Source organism: Lactuca sativa, chromosome 8 (genome assembly GCF_002870075.4).
Source record: "Lactuca sativa cultivar Salinas chromosome 8, Lsat_Salinas_v11, whole genome shotgun sequence".
Classification (NCBI taxonomy): domain Eukaryota; kingdom Viridiplantae; phylum Streptophyta; class Magnoliopsida; order Asterales; family Asteraceae; genus Lactuca; species Lactuca sativa.
The window spans coordinates 191,602,631-191,625,865 of NC_056630.2; the positions used below are offsets into that span (position 1 = coordinate 191,602,631).

General features: G+C 37.2%; 1 protein-coding gene and 1 long non-coding RNA gene across 2 annotated transcripts; one reads left to right on the plus strand and one right to left on the minus strand.

Moving 5' to 3' along the window:
- Nucleotides 1-4,541: 4,541 nt before the first annotated feature.
- Nucleotides 4,542-6,218, minus strand: LOC111882412 (uncharacterized). The gene is made up of 2 exons (XM_023878782.1): nt 5,175-6,218; nt 4,542-5,099 (listed from the first exon to the last, which is right to left on the minus strand). Exons 1-2 carry the CDS (start codon nt 6,216-6,218, stop codon nt 4,542-4,544), a joined length of 1,602 nt encoding a protein of 533 aa, XP_023734550.1.
- A 14,492-nt stretch (nt 6,219-20,710) lies between these two features.
- Nucleotides 20,711-22,543, plus strand: LOC111882435 (uncharacterized). The gene is made up of 3 exons (XR_002847155.3): nt 20,711-20,905; nt 21,136-21,262; nt 22,290-22,543. It is a non-coding gene; the product is annotated as an uncharacterized LOC111882435 (long non-coding RNA).
- The last annotated feature ends 692 nt before the right edge of the window (nt 22,544-23,235 follow it).

A 23,235-nucleotide genomic window follows, 5' to 3' on the forward strand; every position in this document is an offset into this window, starting at 1 on the left:
GGTACTTAAGAATGTTCTTGACTACGGTCCAATGTGCTCTGCCAGGGTTCCCTTGATATCTACTGACCATGCTCAAAGCAAAGGCCACATCAGGGCGAGTACAAGTCATAACATACATAATCGAGCCAACTGCGGAAGCCTATGGTACTCGGCTCATTTCTGCTATCTCGACTTCGGTACTCGGGCACTGAATCTTACTCAACTTGGCATTACTTTGGATCGGTAACTCTCCCTTCTTTGAGTTTTCCATACTAAAACGTTTTAGTACCTTGTTCAAGTAAGTATTCTGACTAAGTCCTAGTAGTCTCTTACTTCTGTCTCTCATTATCCTTATTCCCAGAATATAGGAAGCCTCTCCGAGGTCCTTCATAGCAAAGCACTTCCCGAGCCAGGACTTAACTTCCTGCATTGTCGGGATGTTGTTTCCTATGAGCAGTATGTCATCGACATACAATACGAGGAAGCTAACTATACTCCCACTGTCTTTGACATATACACATGATTCATCTTCGCTTCTTACAAACCCAAACTCTTTGACTTTCTCATCGAAACAAAGATTCCATCTGCGAGATGCTTGCTTAAGTCCATAAATGGACTTCTCAAGCTTGTACACCCTATTGGGATGCTTCGCATTGACAAAACCCTCTCGTTGAGCCATGTAAACATCCTCAACCAACTTCCCATTAAGGGAAGTGGTTTTGACATCCATTTGCCATATTTCATAATCATGAAATGCAGCAATGGCCAACATCACCCTAATAGACTTTATTTTGGCAACTGGTGAGAAGGTCTCATCGTAGTCAACTCCGGGAGTTTGATTAAAGCCCTTCACAACCAATTGTGCCTTATATGTGTGCACCTTCCCATCCATGTCGGTCTTCTTCTTGAAGATCCACTTGCACCCAACCGTCTTACGTCCGGGCACATGGTCAACCAAATTCCAAACTTGGTTGTCGTACTTGGACTGAATCTCGTTGTCCATCCCCTCTTTCCATTTTGCAGACTCCGGGCCTGCCATGGCTTCCTTATAGTTGTTAGGTTCATCTAAATTTATTAGTGTACTATCACTAATATATGTGTCCCCTTCTTTAGTAATATGAAAACCATATAACAGGGGTTGAACTCTAACTCTTTCAGAATGTCTAAGAGGTAAGGACTCGTCAATCGGTTCAACCGGAGTTTCCTCCTCGGGTTGAGCGCCAACGTTAGAGGTTCCTTCATCTCTCGACTCTTGAATCTCTTCAAGATCGATTCGCCTCCCACTGTCCCCTTGGCTTATGAGTTCTCGCTCTTGGAAAACCCCTCTCCTCGCAACGAAGACAACATTGTCACTCGATCTATAGAAGAGATATCCAAAGGATTTCTGCGGGTAGCCGATGAAAATACACCTCTCACTACGAGGTTCAAGATTGTAGTGAGTCTCTCGTCTTACGAAAGCCTCGCAACCCCAAACTTTGATATGTGCCAACGAGGTAGCTTTCCATGTCCACATCTCGTGAGGTGTTTTGGCAACCTTCTTTCTAGGGACTAAGTTAAGGATATGGGCGACATTCTCTAAGGCATACCTCCATAATGAGATTGGTAGTGAAGCACGACTCATCATGGAACGAACCATGTCCAAAAAGGTTCGATTACGCCTCTCCGCCACACCATTCAAATGCGGTATCCTAGGTGGCGTCAATTGTGAAACTACTCCGCATTCCTTGAGGTAGTCGTGGAATTCAAGACTTAGATACTATCCTCCTCGATCGGATCGAAGCATCTTGATTTTCCTGCCCAATTAATTCTTCACTTCTTGTTTAAACTCTTTGAACTTTTCAAAGATTTATGACTTGTGCTTGATTAAATAGATATACCCATATCTACTATAGTCATCGGTGAAAGTCACATACAAGCGGTTCGCATATCTTGTGGTGGATCTAAAGGGCCCACACACATCGGTGTGTATGAGATCCAATAGACCCTCACCCCTAGCACAAGTGCTAGGGAAGGGTGACTTGGTCATCTTTCCAAGTAAACAAGACTCGCACACGTCATCATCCCTAAGGTTGAATGACTCCAACACTCCATCCTTTTGGAGTTGGGCTTTGCGTTTCTTGTTGACATGTCCAAGACGACAATGCCACAAGCATGCTTTACCCATACTATTGGAAGAATCCACACACAATACATCATTTCCTAGGTTATCTATAACCATAACAGTTTCATAAATTCCATTACAAGGCAATGCTTCAAAATATAAAACGCCATTTAGATATGTATAAATCGAACCTTTCTCATTATCAAACGAATACCTAAATCATTGTCTAAACAAACCATGAAATGAAATGATGTTTCTTATGGCGAATAGCAACAATTATTTAAATCTAAACCTAATCCATTACTAAGCGCTAAAGAATACACTCCAATCTTGGTGACAGGCGACGATCTTTTGTTTCCCATGATTAGATTTTTTCTTCCATGCTCCACATCCCTATCTCTTCTTAGTCTCTGCAAATCAAAACATATGTGAAAACCAAATCCTGTATCAAGAGCCCAAGAAATAACATGTGATGAATCATTAGATTTAATTGTGTAAATACTTGCGAAAGACGGCTTGATCTTCCCATCCTTTATGGCTTGCAGATATTCCGGGCAGCTTCTTTTCCAATGCCCTATCTTGTGGCAGTGGTGGGACTCTGCCTCCTTTGGGTTAGAGTTAGGTTTAGCATAACCAACTTTGGTTCCACTAGAAGAGCTTCCATATTGGGAATTTCCCTTGTGGTGGCTCTTTGAAGGAGCCTTCCTCTTCTTTCCCTTCCGTTGCCCAATGGCCAAAACAGGAGCAGTGGTTGGAGTGGGAGTTGATGCAACAGACTTGTCTTTGAGATTGCTCTTAGCAGTTCTCAGCAGTCCTTTGAGCTTACTCAAGGTGACCTCTTCCTTATTCATGTGATAGGTCATGCGGAACTGGTTGTAGCAGGGAGGCAAGGAGTGAAGGATAATGTCAATTGCCAACTCTTCATCGAATTTAACATTCAACTTTAGCAAATGATCGACATATTTCTGCATCTTTTGCAGATGAGCGGTAAGGGACTCTCTACTGCCCATTTTGGCAGTGATCATCAAAGTGATGATCTCATACCTCTCTTGCCTCGCACTTTGATGGTAACGGTTCACCAAGTCTTGATGCATCTCATAGGGATAGTTGTCCTCATAGGAATTTTGAAGTTCAGCAGTCATGGTCGCTAGCATGATGCAATGGACTTTCATAGCATCACGCTCATGGGCCTCAAAGGCAGCGATCTCTTTGGGAGTAGCAGTGTTGATGTTCACCTCCTTCAGCTCCTTATTGAGGACAACTCTTTGTCCTCGTAACGAGTGACCATTCGTATGTTACGGATCCAGTCATTGAAATTGGACCCGTCGAATATCACTCTCCCACACAAATTCATGAGTGAGAACGAGCCGGAGGAGTTCGAGCCGGAAGCATTGTTGCTGTTTGAGTTCGACATTTGAAACAGAAAAGAACAAAGTTTGATTAGAAATGAATCCCTAATTAAACACCCAAAAAGAGAGAATCTAGGGCTAGGACCCAACAACATTATTTACACATTAGAAAAGGGATGTCGTAATCTAACATGCAAATAATTTGAAGGTAAGTGAATGACGATTCACTAATTCTCCACCATGAAAAACAAAACAAAAATTAAGTTTTAAATGTGTTGAAAAACTCCTAGATTCCTTTGAGATTTATTGAACTTTTCAACGGCATGTTTAAATCTCGATATGCCCCTCTAGTTTGTGACTGGGATGCCGAGGATCACAAAGCGGGTGTGAATAACCATGCAAATGTACATGGTGCCCTCATTGTTACAGTCACCTATTCGATGTGCCGGTTAACCTCACACACTCTATCGAACTATGAAAAACAATGAGTCACCCTTTGCCACCTTTGCTTAGAACCAATTAGTGTGCCGGTTAACCACACACGCTCCACTAACTTCTTAGCAAGAGTACAAAGTGTAATTTCATGGGATTGCATCAATTCACTTTGCCTAAAGTAACTAAGATTAGGAATTTTGTAAAAACGTTTAGTTACTTTATATAGATTCATTATACTTATTAATGAGGAGAGAATTGCCCTATCCTACCCGTTCGGCTAACGACCCTCCACCAGTCAAGCAAGCGGTGGTGTGAGTGTACACCCATTAAGCGCCATTTTATAGGCAGCAACCTTATACCCACCTTATAGACCGGCTTTGTGAATGAGGCCTACTAACGGTAAGACTAGCATTGAAATTATATATATATATATATATATATATATATATATATATATATATATATATATATATATATATATATATATATACTAACAATGTACCCACGCAAAGCGGCGGGGCGTGTAAATTCTTTCGGTGATATGTTTCCTCTACAAAAATGTTATGTTACAAAAATGGGTACATGTCGAAGACAAAATAATCAAACTATGGTGTTATTTGTTACATGATACATCAAATAACCGATAAAAAAAAAACTGGTCAAAACGGCACAAAATATTAATCGTGCAATACTTCTTTGTACACCACATTTGCTGTATAAACCCCATCACCTTTTGAGTTTTCGTTAGGCTTCACTAATACTTTTGTATTGCAACGTGAAACCCCTCTAGACAATGCAACATAAAGTTGTCCATGCGAGAATACTGGGTCTGGAAGATAGATACCTACATTTGGAATTGTTTTTCCATGAGCTTTATTGATTGTCATTGCAAAGCACAATCGAATAGGAAACTGTTTCCTCTTTAGCTTGAATGGGAACATATCATCATCAGATGGACATAAAGGAATCTTAGGCAAAAATATCCTTTTTCCAGCATGTTGACCAACAGCTATTTCTGCATCAATAACATTTTGCTGAAAGCTTCTACATATCAATCGGGTGCCATTACACAACCCATTCGCTGGGTCAATATTCCGTAACAGTATTATCGGACATCCAACTTTTAATCGAAGGTAATGAGGAGGTAAACCATTAACACTGATCGAGTTTAAGAATTCCAACAGATAAAAGCCATTTTTATCATCTATGGCTTCATCGACACTATAGTAAATCCTCTATTCTCCGTGAAATCGATCGATCATGTAATCGTTAATCGCATCGACACTATCACTTTTTGTGGATAATATTGCCCGCGATATGATATAATCTGATTTAGACCTATTAAATTCCAAGGAGGGAAACACTGCATCAATCAAAGAATCCAATGATTTTTCTTTATCAGTGTATGGAATGACCATATCATCGGGGATGCGAATAAAACTTCCGTCCACTGTTTCTTCAACTCCATCACCGACCCGTAATAGAAAGTTTGAGAACCATGGATCAGTAAGTGCTCTCATATTTATTGTTAACCGCAAATTTATAATCGAAGACCAAAGAGGCGACATTCGTAGGCTAGAGTCTACAATTTGTGCTCGTGTCCCACGTCTTACGACTGGCAATACTTGTCTAAAATCGCCTCCTAGAACCATTATCTTTCCACCAAAAGGGAGTGCCACCCCACTGATATCTTGCATTGTCCGATCAAACGCCTCCACCACCTGTCGCTTTGCCATCGATGCTTCATCCCATATGATTATTTTTGCAAGCCGAAGTAGTTGCGCGGTACCGCTTTGTTTTTGGATTCTACACAATGAGTTATTATCTGGAGTTAGAGGAAGTTTGAAACGTGAGTGAACTGTTCTCCCCCCAGGCATGTTATTAGCCGCAACACCCGATGAAGCTGTGGCGAGTGCAATATAACCAAGTTTGCGTATATTAGCAAGTAAAGCTTTGTAAAGATATGTTTTTCCTGTTCCGCCAGGACCATCTATGAAGAACACTCCTGTACAATCAATACACACATGCCTCATGATCTCATCATACGCATATTTTTGTTCAGGATTGAGAAACTCTTTGGCACGCAAATGGTCATCTTCCACAACTATAGAGCATTCTTCTTGTACCTCGCGAAAAACTCCAGACTGTAAACTCAAATCAGTTTTTAAAGTTGGGAGATCAAAGTTATCAAGCTTGTTACCCATAGATTGTAGGAATACGCTCATGTATGTGAGGACCATATTATGTACTCGATTAACATTGTCGTATTGTCTCCTATAATCTTCTGAGAGAGAATTGTAATGGGCATTCCATAACTTGCGAACATCTCCAGGATCACAAAAAACTAATATCATTGCAAACAACCTTATGAGAGCATTTGGAAACTGAAACAAGGAGGCCTCTGCAAGACACTACGATAAACTATCATCTGTCTCTATTAACCCTCTTTCAAGAGCCACTTTTTGAAATGTGGGATGTCTTACGTTATTGACTGTGTAGAGATCTTCAAAACATGTAGGACCCCTAACATGACATGCTAACACGCGTAGATAGTATCGCTCACCTTCAACAGGATTTGCAGAAACCAAACGACCTACTGCTGGTGATACTTTTCGAGGATTCCATAGACGCGATTGTTTATTCCATGTGAAGTGTTTGGGAAAATCCTTGTATACGTATTGTCTTTCATTAACATTATCTTTATTCATCTTGAAAAATGCAGTCAACATTGATCTCTTATCTTTCTCCCTCTCAACAACTGATATCATTGTATCATCATCTGTGAACCTAACCAACTGTTGGTTCGGTAGATGCAATTGCAAAGTGATCACATTAGGGTGGATTTGATTAAGAGAAAAAACTAAAAATTCGCCATGCTGCTTCTGGAGCGGAGACGTAACGTGCATCCTGAAAACGTTTTATCTCATTGATAACAACAGGTTGTCCATCTGGATCAATATGGATAACTTTCTTGTCATGACCCTTTTAAATATACTTAAAGACGTATTTCACTGATGTTATAGTCGAGCAAACCTCAACATTTAGATGGCAGTTGAACATCATCAACAACTTTGGGTTATATGGGACAACCCATCTATTATCCATCATAATACCTTGTTTATTCACAGCAATCCCATTATCTCTCCTTCGATAAACCAGATATGCGTCCTTTCCCAGTGTTGTGGTTTCGTTAAATTGTCGAAGGTATCTAAAACGGCAGGCTGGTGGATCGCCTTGCATACAAGAACATTTTTTGTTTAATGTACCGCAAGGACCATGTATCATGTCTAATTTGACCAGATTGTGTAGTATAGGATACTTTGTCGGGTTTGGAATTTCGGCGCACACATACTTGTCATAATGGTCTGCATTGGTGAGCTTCCATTTAGGTTTCATTATTAAGAGAAAATGTGCATGTGGTAAACCACGTTTCTGGAACTCTATTACATAAACATATGCACTCACCACACCAAGGACGTGCCTCTTCAAGAGTTGTTCCTTAAGGTCATGTAACTTAGCACGAAAAACTCTTGAAACCAGATTCGGTCTATCTTGAGCTGTATGCCAATGAAGTAACTCATTTTGGATTTCAGGGCAATTCGGATTGCACGTAATTGAAAGGAATATATCAGGTTTCCCTCCATCTTGAACTAAAGCCGTAGCATCAAGAAATCGTCGTCGCATGTCATGAGGACCTCCGATGAAACTTGCTGGCAAAACAACACGTTGCCCAATCATACTTGGTTGAACCTTACTGGCATTGACACAATCCACAACACCTTGGCATAACTCCACTCTTATTGTAGATTGGTTTTTCTACAAAATTCCAAACGCGAAGTCTCAATCTTGATGTAGATATCTACCACAAATTGTTGTAATATCGAATTTGCAACTTGTAACAATAGTACTCCCGCATAGATATAATTTTTCTACCCGTTGTTATATCAGTCTCTACATAATGGTGATGACGAAAACATTATATCAATGTATACATTTGTAAAATTTAACGATATTAAAAATGTGGTTGTGTGTACCTTCTAGATCTTCATCAAAGATTTGGTCGTCATTAACCATCTCATTGAATGAAACCCCTTGTCTTAGTATGTTAGAAAGCCATCCAGGCTCACCATTGGGAAAGAATAAAGGATAACACAATGGATCATAACATCCCCAATAAGATTGAATTGTTTTTGGTTTGTCGGACCTCCCATAAACTATAATACTTCTTTTATATGCGGTTATGTTGTCATTACCTTCAATCCAAATACCAGCAACCTGTAAAATTGTATTATAGAAAAAAATATGATTAAAACTGGTATGTAATTTGCATGGTTATATTTAATACATGAAACATTTATTTTTTTTCAAAAACATATGTACATAATTAATTTCAAACCTCGGATGTGGTTGGTCGGTTGTACACCCTCTGGTCTAGTTCTACCGATGCATTTAAAGTGACTCTGTAATTGTCGAGTGGTCCTAGATCAGCAAGGCTACGAAATATTGCAACATATGCTCGTAGCTGTCTGATTTGGTTGCCCCATACTATTCTTCCAACCACATCTAAAAACAACATATTTTCTTGTTAAAATTATAGTAGATGATATAAAAATGATTCAAAAAAAGATATAAATATACCAACAAGCCTTCTTTCATTTGTATGATCTTGTGCAACAGTTGTGATAGTAGACACAATTGGATAGAGTGGATATCCATTGGCAAAATCGGTTGCCAACCGAGTAAAAGTTGTGGCATGGTTTACAATAATCGCCTTATCACTGGTGCAGATTTTGTAGTGTTGGTACATTGGGTTGTCCAAATAGTATTCATCAACTTGGAAATGTTGCACTGAGAATACATTTCCTTTCAGATTCATGTTTCGATATCCAGGCACCAACTGGCGAGGTATGATTGCTAAAAAATTTTCTCTCTGGTGTGAATAACAAAATGGTAATGGTATTGTTTAAAAAATTAAAATGTAAATAGTACTTCAATATTTTAACTGGAAAAAAACCTTACCTGGCGATCTATCATCCACAAGAGCATCCTGTTGTTTTCCATGTCCTCCCAAACATACAATACTCTAACACTTGTAATGTTCCACCATTCATATATTTGCCCCAAAGCAGAAAATTCATGAACAATAGTATGATAAATATCCATTTAGACTAACAAACACTGCAGTTAATAAATGTTATATTTGATGGTTATTCTAATACATATTGCTTTTAATATTAGATAAACTAAAAGTACAATACCTGTTGGATTCTTATGAAGCTTAAAGAAGAGATGGTTTTTTTTTGAAATCGATAGAACAAATGTTTTGATGGTAAAGGTAGAGAAGCCAGACTCGTCTCAAGTCTGTATATGATCACGTTTTTTTTTAATTATAATTTGAAAATTTCCAATGTATATCCACAGTTTTTTTTAATTATAATTTGAAAAATTGTAATCAGTTTGGATAGATTTTAAATTTATTATCTGAGAAGCACTATAAGATTAATTACGTATTCATTTAGTGAGAGCTCTTTTCGGTTAAATTAGTGTTATGTTTTTCAAATTAATAATGATATAAATTGTAAAGATAATTTCGAAATTAAAATATTGAGTAACATAGATCCTTATAGTTTAGGATAGGAATAATTTTGAGCGGGGAAATAATGACACGTGGGTAAGCTGTCTACAATAAATAGCTATGTATGCTTCTCTAAAATTCCATATTTACCAGAATATTCCAACTGGGAAGAAGGTACGTTCATGTATTTTTTTTCTCTTTTGATTCATTTGTTTTGTTGTAACTAATACTAATTTTGACATAGAAAAACAACCATAATGTTAAACAAGATTAAGAATAAAGAACAGCAGGAGTGTGATGAAACCATGCTTCAACTTTGTATGCATCTGAAACACGAGAAAGAAAAGAAAAGAGAACGGGCTTTGCTAAACTAGAATTGGGATAAGGTTGTTGATATTCTAAGTTCTGAAGATGAAAAAGTGGATGATGAAGCTGCGGAAATGTTTCACACATCAAATTCAACAAAACCAAAAACATTGTCACCACCACCGAAGAGACCCCGTGTCAAAGTTCAAAGCCGAAACAGATGTTATAAGCTCCGTGATGAAGAAGATGATGAATTTCATGTTGATGTTGGGTAAGATCATTTGTCCTTTGTTTTACAAAGGAACAACAAACATTGTTTTTCTTTTTCTATTTATCATTATATGTGTAGTTATTTAATTGTTTGATTTAAACTTATTAATGCCTTCAATTTAATTTTTTTAGGCATGGATTGCGTGCTGTTGCAGCTGAAAACCAGCCATCTCAGGGTGATGAAGATGCAGTTGTTAACACCTAAGTTTTTTTAGTAGATATATTTTATAATTCTATAATTTTTATGGTTTTGTCTTTCTTTGGATTGTTTCAAATAAGTTAGATGTTTTAAGGTGTTGATTTTCCTTGGATTGTTTCAAATAAGTTTATTGTTTAATGGTGTTGGATTTATGGGATTTTAATATGATCTGATTTTGCAAAAATGGTTGAAATGAAAATTTTATTATACGCATCCAACTTAATTTCTATTGTTGATTAAAAAAAAGTACAATGCTTACTTTGGTAAAAAAAAATTGTTGTTTGATAACCTATGGAGATATTAAAGATTAAAACATAGTACTTGAAATGGACAAATACCATTTTCCTTTGAGGAATACCAGCAGTGAAAATTAAAGTTAAAACTAATTTCATTCCTATGGGCAGCCGCTATACGCCCTTTCAAAAGCAACATTATTGAATGCAATGAATTTGTTTGACAAAAATCAAAACCAAATTTAAAATGCAACTCAATCACGTATAATTTATCCTTTGTAAAATAACACTCAATTTATATCATATAAACGGCTATGCACAATTAGGTCTAAATTACAGCGGTATCACTTTGAACTTAAACAATTGAATGCAACTGATGATAAATAAAAATTTCTATTAATGTAGCATTGGTCACTGTAGGATTGAAAGGAGGGAATTGCCAATTCCCTTGCTTTTGTTTCTGCTTATGGATCACATAATAAGCTCACATCAACAATTTCTTGCCATGGATTTTCATGTTCCTTTCCTCCACATTTACTTCATCATCAACCTGTAAATAACTTGTGAACAAATAAATCATGCCATGAATAAGGTAGAGTACATAAATTTACACCCCAAATCATTAAAGTACAATGCCCTCTTCATAAAATTATCGGAAGAGCATATTAAACACAGATTTAGAAAACATTCAATCTAAACACTCAATTTATATCATATAAATGGCTATGCACAATTTGGTCTAAATTACAGCGGTATCACTTTGAACTTAAACAATTGAATGCAATTGATGATAAATAAAAATATCTATTAATGCAACATTGGTCTCTGTAGGATTGAAAGGAGGGAATTGCCAATTCCCCTGCTTGCTAGATAGATTGCTTATGTTTTTTGCATATGGATCATCCATAATAAGCTCACATCAACCATTTCTTGCCATGGATTTTCATGTTCCTTTCCTCCGCATTTACTTCATCATCAACTTGTAAATGACTTGTGAACAATCATGCCATGATAAGGTAGAGTACATACATTTACACCCCAAATCATTAAAGTACAATGCCCTCTTAATAAAAATATCGGAAAAGCATATTAAACACAGATTTAGAAAACATTCAATCTAAATCATAAACCTAAGAGCATATTATTTATTTACCAGTCTGTTTGATGTAGAATCCCAGAACTCGACATCAAAATTGTTTAAGCCTACAAATACCCATTTGACACTTGTGACAGGTCCAACCTTATTTTCTATAGTAATGAGTTTTGAGGTATTACCATTAATATCATCACATAAATACATTTGGAACAAAACCTGCACATCAAACCAAACAGTATCAGATGTGATCTTGCTCAAAAATTCCATTTTGGGTTTGAAATAAAAGATGAGGAGCATCCAAAAAAACTTACTGTTCAGTTCATGAACCAGAAATCAATTTTGTAAATGGTTCTTTTAGAGGAAGGAAAACTAACATGGTGAATGGTGTGTTTTTTTTTACGATCTCGTACATTTGGAACAAAACATGCACATCAAACCAAACAGTATCAGATGTGATCTTGCTCAAAAATTCCATTTTGGGTTTGAAATAAAAGATGAGGATCATCCAAAAAAACTTACTATTTAGTTCATGAACCAGAGATCAGATTTGTAAATGGTTCTTTTAGAGGAAGGAAAACTGACATGGTGAATGGTGTGTTTTTTGTGCGTGCGTACATTTGGAACAAAACCTGCACATCAAACCAAACAGTATCAGATGTGATCTTGCTCAAAAATTCCAATTTGGGTTTGAAATAAAAGAGAAGCTAAGTAAAAAAAACTTTACCTGGAATCAAAGAGAATATAGGTCAAATCCAATTGGTTTGCCCAGTCAATGAGTTCCCCACGAGAACTACCACCTGTAAGAGATCGTAGATGTATAACCGGCGAGACATCAACCAGCGCACCTAATAGCAAAAGAAAAACCATTTTAGCTTTATTTGGCATGTTCTAGATCGGGAGATTGAAAAGGCGGACGCCATAGAGAAAATAGATTCTAGGGAGCTTAGTGGCGGCAATTAACAGATGGTTGGGTGTAGAGAGAAATCCTAGGCTGTCTCCTACCTGCAAAATATCAACATCGAGATGAGTTTTAGGGATTTGGGATCTAGACAAAGAGTGAATTTTGGGCGTGATGGTGGTGGTGCGAAGTTTGAAAGAAAATTATCTAAAAATATGAACAATAGCAAATACATGCATCTGAATTTGATTTTGAAGTCAGTACGTTAAGGTTCTATGGCTGATTTCACCCTTTTAAAGCTTATTTCGCTCTTCTAAGCACCATCTTTCTTGATATTCAAACAAATCTTGGTTTACAGCACACACAAAGCGAAGAGGTGGGATGAGTCACCGAGAAAGGGAAAAGAAACAGCAGTGGCCGGTTTGTAGAGTGGTAGACTTTAGAGAGATTGATGGAGAATTTGATTTTTTCAAAGCGATTTTTTTGGTTACTTTACAAGTTGAATAAGTCTCCAGGTTTAAATGAACAGATAATGCCGAGAAGCCGGGTCAATTTGAAAATAACTTGCATTGGGAACTTGTACTTCTTGTATTATTGTTTGTATTATTTTATATAAAAAGAGTTAAGTTTAAAATTTAATATTATTTTATTAATGATTACTTGTACTAACAGCTTAATGGTTTGGATGTCTTAAAAAAATATTATTATTATATTGAATCTATTTATGGAAATAGTTGGATTTCTATTATAAGGTAGTGTATATATATATATATATATATATATATATATATATATATATATATATATATATATATATATATATATATTGTAATAATATAATAGTATAGGGTTGAATTTTAAACTTTTAAAATTCTAGGGTTTTGAAATTTAAATTATTCAAAATTAAACTTTTAATCACAACATTTAAATTTCAAAACTTGAAGGAAATTTTTGAACTTTTCAAAACATAAGGGATCAAATAACAAATAATTTAAATTAAACTATTAATTTCATAATTATCTATATTTGACCTAGTCAATATTTCTAGCATGACAATTCAATAATTAATTCAAATAATCAAGTATTATCAAATAAGGGAATTGTTATTTAAACAATTGGTAATTACCTTTTGTTTTGATGAGGATATTGATAAAAAGGTAATAAAATTCGGATTTTATTAGTCTAATACAATTTAGGTAATTATCCTTAAGCAAAACAGCAAGAAATCCCGAAATTCCCTCTGTCTGACGCTCCGACTCGCCGAGTCCCCATATGGACTCGTCGAGTTCATCTTACTCGTCGAGTCCACAATGGGACTCGCCGAGTTCATTAGGCAGAGACCAAGAAAAATCAATTTTCAGCAAAAATCAAAACACAAAGCATCAAATTCAAGAGAAGCCAATCAAGGCTCTGATACCACTGATAGGTTTGAGCCATAAGAACATTCCTATGTGCACATGCAAACCCTAATGCTTGGATCTAGGTTTCTCTAATGAACATTCTTTTCATCAAAGACTTGCAAACCTTAGATCTATGATATACAATTCGAAATTGACAAGACAAAAAACGGATCTAGATGATTACCTCTTCTTGGAAGCTTGAATCTTGTTATCCTTGGAGCTTAGAGTCACAATTGTCACTCCTCTAATGGCTTAGAAACACCAAGAAGCAAGAGGATGATATGGAGAGAGGTTGAGGGCACAAAATCGACTCTAGGAACTCTTTAGGGTTTCTGGTAGCCGATTTATGTATCCCTTGGGCCCTTTAAATACATGAGCTGCTAGGGTTACAGCCTGAAACCCTAATTGGATTACTTAAGCCTTAAGCAATCCAAGGATCCTTCTAGATTAGGGCTTGGACGATTTCAAGGAGCCCATGCACCTTATTTTCGTCCACCCCATGACCCATAAGAATCCACAACCTAAAAACCAACCATCATACAATTGACAGTCCTAGTCCCCTTTATTTAATTAATCTCTTTTAGCCATAAAATTAATTCTTAATTAATTCTTGTATAATATTAATTAAACTATATGATTTCTTTTTTAATATATTAATCATATAATATATTAATAAATCATAATAACCTCTTTATTCATAAATCATCTTATCATGTTGCTCTGGTGAAGGCAACCCAAAAGGACCATGCACAACTGGGTCAATTGCTTACCAAATATAGTTATGGGATTATACACTAATCTTACAGATTCAACGTGCGAATCAGAGTACATTGTAGCGAGCAAAGTGTCAAAGGAGGCGATATGGTTGAAGAACTTCATTGGAGACCTTGGAGTTGTGCCTACCATAAAGGAGCCCATGGATATTTTCTGTGATAATGAAGAAGCGGTTGCCTTGACCAGGGAACCGAGGGATCATGGTAGATCTCAACATATCGATAGAAAATATCACTTTATTCAACATCGGGTAGAAGAATGACTCCTCATGGTAAAGAGAGTATTGTCAGAGGATAATCCAGCAGATCCGCTTACGAAGGGATTGAGTAGGGTTAACAACTTGCAGCATGCTAGGAGCATTGGGCTGAAGGGTGATATTAGTTTAGATTAGATAGTTTAGAAACGTGTAATAGATAAATATAATTGACATTTGATGATTAAATAAAGAAGTATTATTTATATGTAAAGTTACTGTCTTATGTTAATTGTTTAACTGTTGTTTCACTTTGCATGTTTGACTTCCTGAATAATTGAGTTATTTAAGAATAATCAAATCATTTGAACGGTCCACAGTCGTTCATATGTTGGAAGTAGGTATGAATGAAGATTTTCATGAATAGGTGTGTAGATTGTCTAAAACGTATTAGACATAGCAAAGGTTTGCTACAACGTTCATGAGTGCATATGAACAAGTTTTGAGCATTGGAATAAACCCACGCTTGCTGGAATCACTTCATGGAATTTATCACGAGTGATCGCAAGACGATAATATCACATGGTCTTAAAACCTAGATGTATGGTTTACTGTTTGCTGATTGGTTATGCATTGATAATGCGAAAACACATCAGTAACTTGATGTCATAAAACACATTGTTGTGTATGATTTTATCAGTGAATAATAAATGCATATAAGTCAAAGTTTATCTGTTCCTTTTATCCTAAGAGGGTAAAAACGATATCAGGACCCCTCGATGATTTGATTTGACTTATGTGTCGGGCCCGGTCAGGACTGAATTGGTGTGTTCAATTAAATTCTATGTCAAATGAATTTGAGATCGTGAAACAAACTGTTGGACAATAAGTATGACTATGTTCCATGTGATTGTCCGCACGATATCTAGAACAGAGGGCTATATGATCCCTTATCTAAAGGACAAGTTACTGATAAGATCAGAGTTTGAGAGCATCTTTGAGAGCTACGATTGCTAATCGGATTGTGCTTACAGTTACTAGACTTATCCAAGTGGGAGACTGTTGGATTAGTGTCTAAGCCCGTAACTATATTTGGTAAGTATTTGACCCGGTTGTGCATGGTCCTTTTGGGTTGCATTAACCAGAGCAACATGATAGGATTATTTATAAATAAAGAGGTTATTATGGTTTATTAATGTATTATATGATTAATATATTAAAGGAGAAATCATATAGTTTAATTAATATTAGACAAGAATTAATCAAGAGTTAATTATGTGGCTAAGAGAGATTAATTAAATAAAGGGGACTAAAACTGTCAATTGTGTGATAGTTGGTTTTGGGTTGTGGATCCTTATGGATATTGGGGTGGACGAAATTAAGGTGTATGGACTCCTTGAATTCATCCAAGCCCTAATCTAGAAGGATCCTTGAACTGCTTAAGGCCTAAGCAATCCAATTAGGTTTTCAGGATGTAACCCTAGCAGCTCAAGTGTTTAAAGGACCCAGGGGCTACAGAAATCGGCCACCATAAACCCTAAGGAGTTCCTAGAGCCGATTTTGTGCCCACAACCTCTCTCCATATCATCCTCTTGCTTCTTGGTGTTTGTAAGCCATTAGAGGAGTGACAATTGTGACTCTAAGCTCTAAGGATAACAAGATTCAAGCTTCCAACAAAAGGTAATCATCTAGATCTCTTTTGGATTATCAATTTCGAATTGTATATCATAGATCTAGGGTTTTCAAGTCTTGGATGAAAAGCATGTTCATTAGAGAAACCTAGATCCAAGCATTAGGGTTTGCATGTGCACATAGGAATGTTCTTACGGCTCAAACCCATCAGTAACACCCCAAAAACTTCGATACAAATTTTCATTTAAAAATCAATAATTTCAGTCATCAAATAGATCCAAGTCGATAACAATGTATAATATCCAAAACATCAGAGTAGTAGTATCCCCAAAAAGTGCGTAAATCATGAGGGGAGGATGATGTGCCATCACGTCGGGCTCTTCCCTTTTGTACCAGAAGTACATGAAATCATTATCATAAACTATAAGCATAAAGCTTAATGAGTTCCCCGAACAATCACATACCAAACATACAACTGGGCCTAGCCCTGGGGTATATTCCAACTTAATAAACAAATATAGGCCCAACCATCGGCCCTCGTCATAGGGTTTATTTAAACCTAATCGTACAATATTGGGCCCCACCATGTGGTTTATTTTAACCTGATCATACAATAATGGGCCCCGCCCTAGGGTTTATTTCAACTCGATCATACAATAATGAGCCCCATCGTGGGGTTTATTTCAACGCGATCATACAAACATATATAAAAGTCATATGACAGCTAGCATTCTAGATAATAAAAATAATGGGCCAACATCTGTGCCTTTAACCCACGGACACAGTGAGGAGACTCACCTTGCAGTCTAACAATGAGACCCACAAGTCCAGATTTTCCATCCATCCTAGGGCAACAAAGATGTACAAAGATCTTCACCCTGATTACTGGTGGCCTTGCATGAAGCGAGATGTAGCATGGTATGTTGAGAGATGCATGACCTGCAGGAAGGTCAAGGCAGAGCAACAAAGGCCTCACAATGTGTGGAAGTGGGAGGATATTACTATGGATTTCATCATGAAACTTCCAGGACCGCACGACAAGTGAATTCGATCTGGGTCATCATGGATCGGTTGACCAAGAGTGCCCACTTCATTCCGATCCAGAAGAGTATTTCGGCCGATAAGTTGGCCGACATCTACATTAGAGAGGTAGTAGCTCGACACGGAGTGCTAGTCTTCGTGATTTCTGACAGATATGTATGGTTCACTTCCAGGTTTTGGAAGAAGTTTCATGACGAGTTGGGTACTCGTCTTCACTTTAGCATGACTTTTCACTCGCAGACGGATGGTCAGAGCGAGCGGACCATGCAGAATCTGGAGGATATGTTGCGGGTATACATCCTAGACTTTGGTGGTTGCTGGGATACCTACCTTCCCTTGCCAGAGTTTTCCTATAATTATAGTTATCATGCGAGTATCGACCGTCCTCCCTTCGAGATGTTATAAGGGAGGAAGTGCAGAACCCCGATGTATTGGGATGAGGTTGGACAGAGGGTTATAGGGAGTACTGAAGTGGTACTCAAGACGACGGGGATGATCCAGCAGGTCCAAGCAGGCTTCAGACTGCTCAGAGTCGGCAGAAGAGCTACGCCGACAGACGCCGATTGGACCTGGAGTTCCAGGTCGGGGATAGGTTCTCCTAAAGGTGTCGCCTTGGAAAGGTGTCATCCGGTTCATGAAGCGGGACAAGTTGGTCCCTAGGTATATTGGTCCTTTCAGAGTTGTAGCTCGGGTGGGCAAGGTGGCGTATAGGCTGGATCTGCCAGCCGATCTCAATCAGATCCACAATACCTTTCATATCTCACAGCTACAAAGTGCATGGTAGATAAATCTACAGTGGTACCTCTAGAGGATATTCAGGTGGACGACAGCCTGAACTACATTTAGCGGTCGGTCGCCATCCTTGATAGGAAGACGAAGGATCCGAGGAACAAGAAGGTCAAGTTAGTGAAGGTGTAATGGCAACACCACAAGGGATCAAAATGGACATGGGAGCCAGAGGACGAGATGAGGGAGCACTACCCCGAGCTTTTCCCAGACGTAGTAGACTTCGAGGACGAAGCCTGAAATAAGTGGGGGAGATTTGTAATGCCTGGATCCTGGTATTTATTTTAAACCAAATTATTCATTTTTGCAAAGGGACTTGACGAGTTGGAGGCCCCAAACTCGTCAAGTATAAACAAATTTTTGGACGCGGGACTTGAAGTCTACTCGACGAGTTGAAAAGCCTCAACTCGACAAGTAGGGATGCCAGAGTGAAACCCTAATTTTCAGGGTTTGCACCCTATTTAAGCACCTTAACACTTCATTTTGGCCTCCCGCATCGCCTCCCTCAGTCCGGCAAAACCCTAATTCGTGATCTTGAGCCTTTTAAGTGTGTGTGTGAGTGAAAAGAGAGTGATTCTTTGGTATTTCCTTGAAGGAGTGGAAGCTAGAAGTGCTTGGTTGAAGGAAGAACCCTTGGATTTAGAGATTTCTTTGTCAAAGCAGCCTTATCGAGGTATAAAGTCTATACCTTGACTATTCATTTACTAGATCTCTTCATGTAGTAGTTTAGGGCCTTAAGGAGCCTATTTTCGAACCATTCATGGATGTAAGCATGTTTTGGAGTTATGACTTCAGATCTAGATGTCCATGGCCTTATGAGACTCAAAGTTGCCAACTTTATTGAGTCTTAGCCCTTCTCCATGCCTTAGGTCTCTTTAGGAGTTGAGTTTTGGTGTTATTAGCTTCATGGCACCATGCATGAATGTAAAGTTAGTAACTTTACGTGATATATCGACCCTAGGAGGCTAGATATGTGGTTTAGAAGCATTAAACTCGACTGGAAACGACTGAATGGATATAGACTATGGGGGACTCGACGAGTTGTTCATGCAACTCGGCGAGTTGGGTCGTGGCTCCCCAACCTTTTCTGTTTTTGGGCAAACTCGTCGAGTCTAGGAGATGACTTAGCGAGTTGGACATGTTTTTGGGTTTGAATATTGAAGAACTCGACGATTTCAAGGAGGAACTCGGCGAGTTGTGAGCGAAATGTCCTGACTCTGTATGAAGGGGAACTCGACGAGCTCATGAAAGAACTCGACAAGTTTTATCGAGATTCCAGGGTTTTATGGGTTATGGAACTCGACAAGTTCATGAAAGAACTCGAAGAGTAGGATCAAGATTTCAGGGTTTTATGGATCATGGACTCGACGAGTTGATGGACCAACTCGGCGAGTTGACTTTGACCAGGATGTTGACTTTGACTTTGACATTTGACCAGAGTTAACTCTTAAAGGGGTTATGAGTATGAAAGAGTAATTAAAAGATATTTTATGTGTAGGAGTTTGAGGAGAGTTGATTCCCAGAGCCGATGACAGTTCAACTATTTCACGACATTAAGGTGAGTTACCTTCCAGTAGAAGTGGGTCGAAGGCACCAATGTCAGCCCACTAGTAAGAGTTATAGTAGAGATGATTGTCTTTGTGATAATTATCTCGTATGTCACTATCTGTTATGATTTATGTGTTAGTATGTTATGATGTTATGTGATAGTGGTAGGAAGGGTAGGATAGACCCCAATACCGGTCGATAGGGCCGAAGGGTATGCCAGCACCCAAATAAGCTATGTAGTATGTGACTTATATGTTTATACACTAGGATGCTATGTGGTAGAAGTAGGGGTGAAATAGCCCCCGATATCAGTCGAAAGGACTGAAGGGGTAGGCCAACACCCTGATATGTTAGGCAAGGTACCGGTCGAAAGGATTGAAGGGGTAGGCCAACACCCTGATATGCTAGGCTAGGTACCGGTCGATAGTATCGAAGGGGTAGGCCAATACCCTGATATGCTAGACAATTACCGGTTGAAAGAGACCGAAGGGGTAGACAGTATGTATGTTATATGGTATGTGGTATGATGGGGGAACTCACTAAGCTTTGTGCTTACAGTTTTTTCAGTTTTTGTTTTAGGTCCTTCTTCGAAGGGAAAGGAGCCGGCATGGTAGCAACGCATCATACACACGATTTTCCGCATATGAGATTCTTGGGATTTGTACAAAAATTACATTTAGTGACGCAAAAGTTTAGTGGCACTTTACTTTTGTGCCACTATAACATACTTTTAGTGGCACTTTTATTTGTGCCACTGTAACTTTCCTAAAAAATTAGAAAACCCCCTCTCTTTTTATTGTAGCGGGAAAGTATTTCCACTAAAAATTACAAAATGCCGCCTATACTTTAATTCCCTCCTATAAAACAATTCCCCTTCTTTAATTTTATAAATACTTAATCACCATTACCATTCTAAATACCTCCCACTCTCCCAAGACCCACCGCCTCCACATATTCTGTAAACCCTAATTGCCATCTCCATCGACATGAATCAAGACTCCAATTCGTTGATGCCCAGTCTTCGCAGCCTCGCCATCGTCCCCCTTGATTGTGGTTGTCGTTGCGCTCTGACCACATATCTCTGATTCAGGTATGAAATCATTTTTTCATTTTAGAAATCAGGCATGAAAGTATAACTCTAGCCTGCATCTCCGACTCCAGAATATGAGGATTCAACGAGAAATCACAAAAAAAAAAACTTGTTGTTGATTAGACGAGAGTGATAGGCGATTTCGATTTACGTTGTTCTTTGTTCTTCACGACTTCATGAATCATCCCTCCAAAATCATAAATTAATCATCAATGTGATTTATGGAACAGGATTCCTAGTGTCGAAAATTACGGAGGAACAATGGGGATTATGGATAGTGGAGGAGACATATAATTTATCAAGATCCAAAATTGGAATTCAAAGATGAAAGTCCTGCCCGAGCCTCTCGAATCCCAGGTAATTTATATTCTAGTATTAAAGTCAATTTCATTGTTAATAAGTAAAAGCTAAATTAGATTCAATATATATGTTACTGTATAACTCTTTTTCACGTTTTAGAGTTTTAGAATTAGATTCATTATCATAACCAACCACTAACTTTGTTCTGTATTTGCTAAATTAGATCCATTATCATTTAGTATTTTATGTAGTTTCAGTTTTTATATGGGATATTATGTTTAGTAATTACATCTTGCTTTGTTTAAAAGTTTCGTTAGCTTGGTTTGAAAATTTGACTTTGATAAATTAGGATCAGTTTGTGTAATATTTAGTTTCATATCGGATTAGAAAATTCAATTTGTTTAGTTTTGAAAATTTAGTTTGTTTAATTGTCATTTTTTTTATTGGTGTCTAATTTCATTATCTAGTTTGTTTAAGTAGCGTAGTTGTTACCGTGGTTTGAGATATCACTTAGTTTGGTTTGAAATTCCATTCTTTGTTATGTTGAAGTAGGACCAGTTCGATATTTACATTTGTTAGAGTATTTTTTTTTTGGCCTATGAAAGTAAACTTTGTTTATGTCAGCCATATTAACTGTAAATGCTTTTAATTTTGTTTGTTATTTACTATGTTTTTAGTTTTACTTATTTATAATGCCTATTAATAATTTGTTAATGTTGTTTGTGTTCATGGATTTATATTGCTCTTATTCTCTTATTATCAATGTTGTTTAACGCTTACTTGTTTTACTTATATAGTTCATGAATTTAGAGTTCTTAACTTTTTGTAAATTGTCAACTGTGAAGTCACTTAAGTATCTTTCAACATGTAAGTTTTTTTTATTAGTTTCTTTACAGAAATTTTGTTTTTTTACTAAATATCTTTATTTATTATTATTGGAAATCTTGTTAGTTTATAGCTGGAAATCTGTTGTTCAAACTGAAAATTTATTATTTTCACATGAAAAACTGTTTTTTAGATATTGTTGCTAAAGTTCCATGTTTTTACAATTCTTACCTTATTAATTTTATTCTTTTTCTTGTAGCTTCACATGAAGAAATGGAATATATTGGCACAATCTAAGGTTGAATGACATGGTTATGTCTAATCAATCACGCCATGGACATGATGAAGGTTTTTTATGCTGACCACACTTGGTTGTATAGGAGTAATTTAGATAGATGTATTGTAGTATAGTAGTATGTAATGGAATAGGGTCTGTGAATTGTAATAGGGAGCAACTCTTGTTATACAAATAAGCTTTTATTACATAATGATATTGTGTTTCCATTTCTTATCTGTATAATTATTATTTTCTATTCCATTTATAATTAAAATGAGATCAAGTCTAATTTATTAATATATTTTTTATATGTTAAGAAATGCAAGTGCTATAAAAAGTATGAAAATAATAATATTTTTAACAGTTAAACAATATCATAAAAAGAGTGTCACTAAAACATTTGTAGTTTTAGTGGCATAATAAAAAAGTGTCACTAAAACCCGATAATGCTGCAGCGACACAACCAGAAAGTGTCACTAAAGGCCTTTAGTGGCAGCGCTTTTAGTGACACTTTTTCTTTGTGCCGTTGTTTGTCCAGGGGGTTTTTAATGACACTTTTTTGTTTTTTTAGTGACTCTTTTTCTGTGCCATTAAATGTCATTTAATTTGTAGTGCTACCATATGACATGATTTTGAGACATATGATCTATGGTTTTTATGAAATGAAATAACTTGACGATGTTTTCTATAAATTGTTTTATGAATCGTTATATCAAAAATAAAATTTTTGGTCTATAATTTTGGGATGTTACACCGTTGGGGATCATTTGAGTGATGTGAATCTTGTAGACACGACACACATCACCAATAAATGAGGGTGCCGAAAACCTTAAACTGACAATAAGAAATTGAAGGTAAACTCCCACTTGACGATCCCCAACATCTCGAATGGAAGACTCTGGAGGAACCACTGAAGGAAGGAACTCTT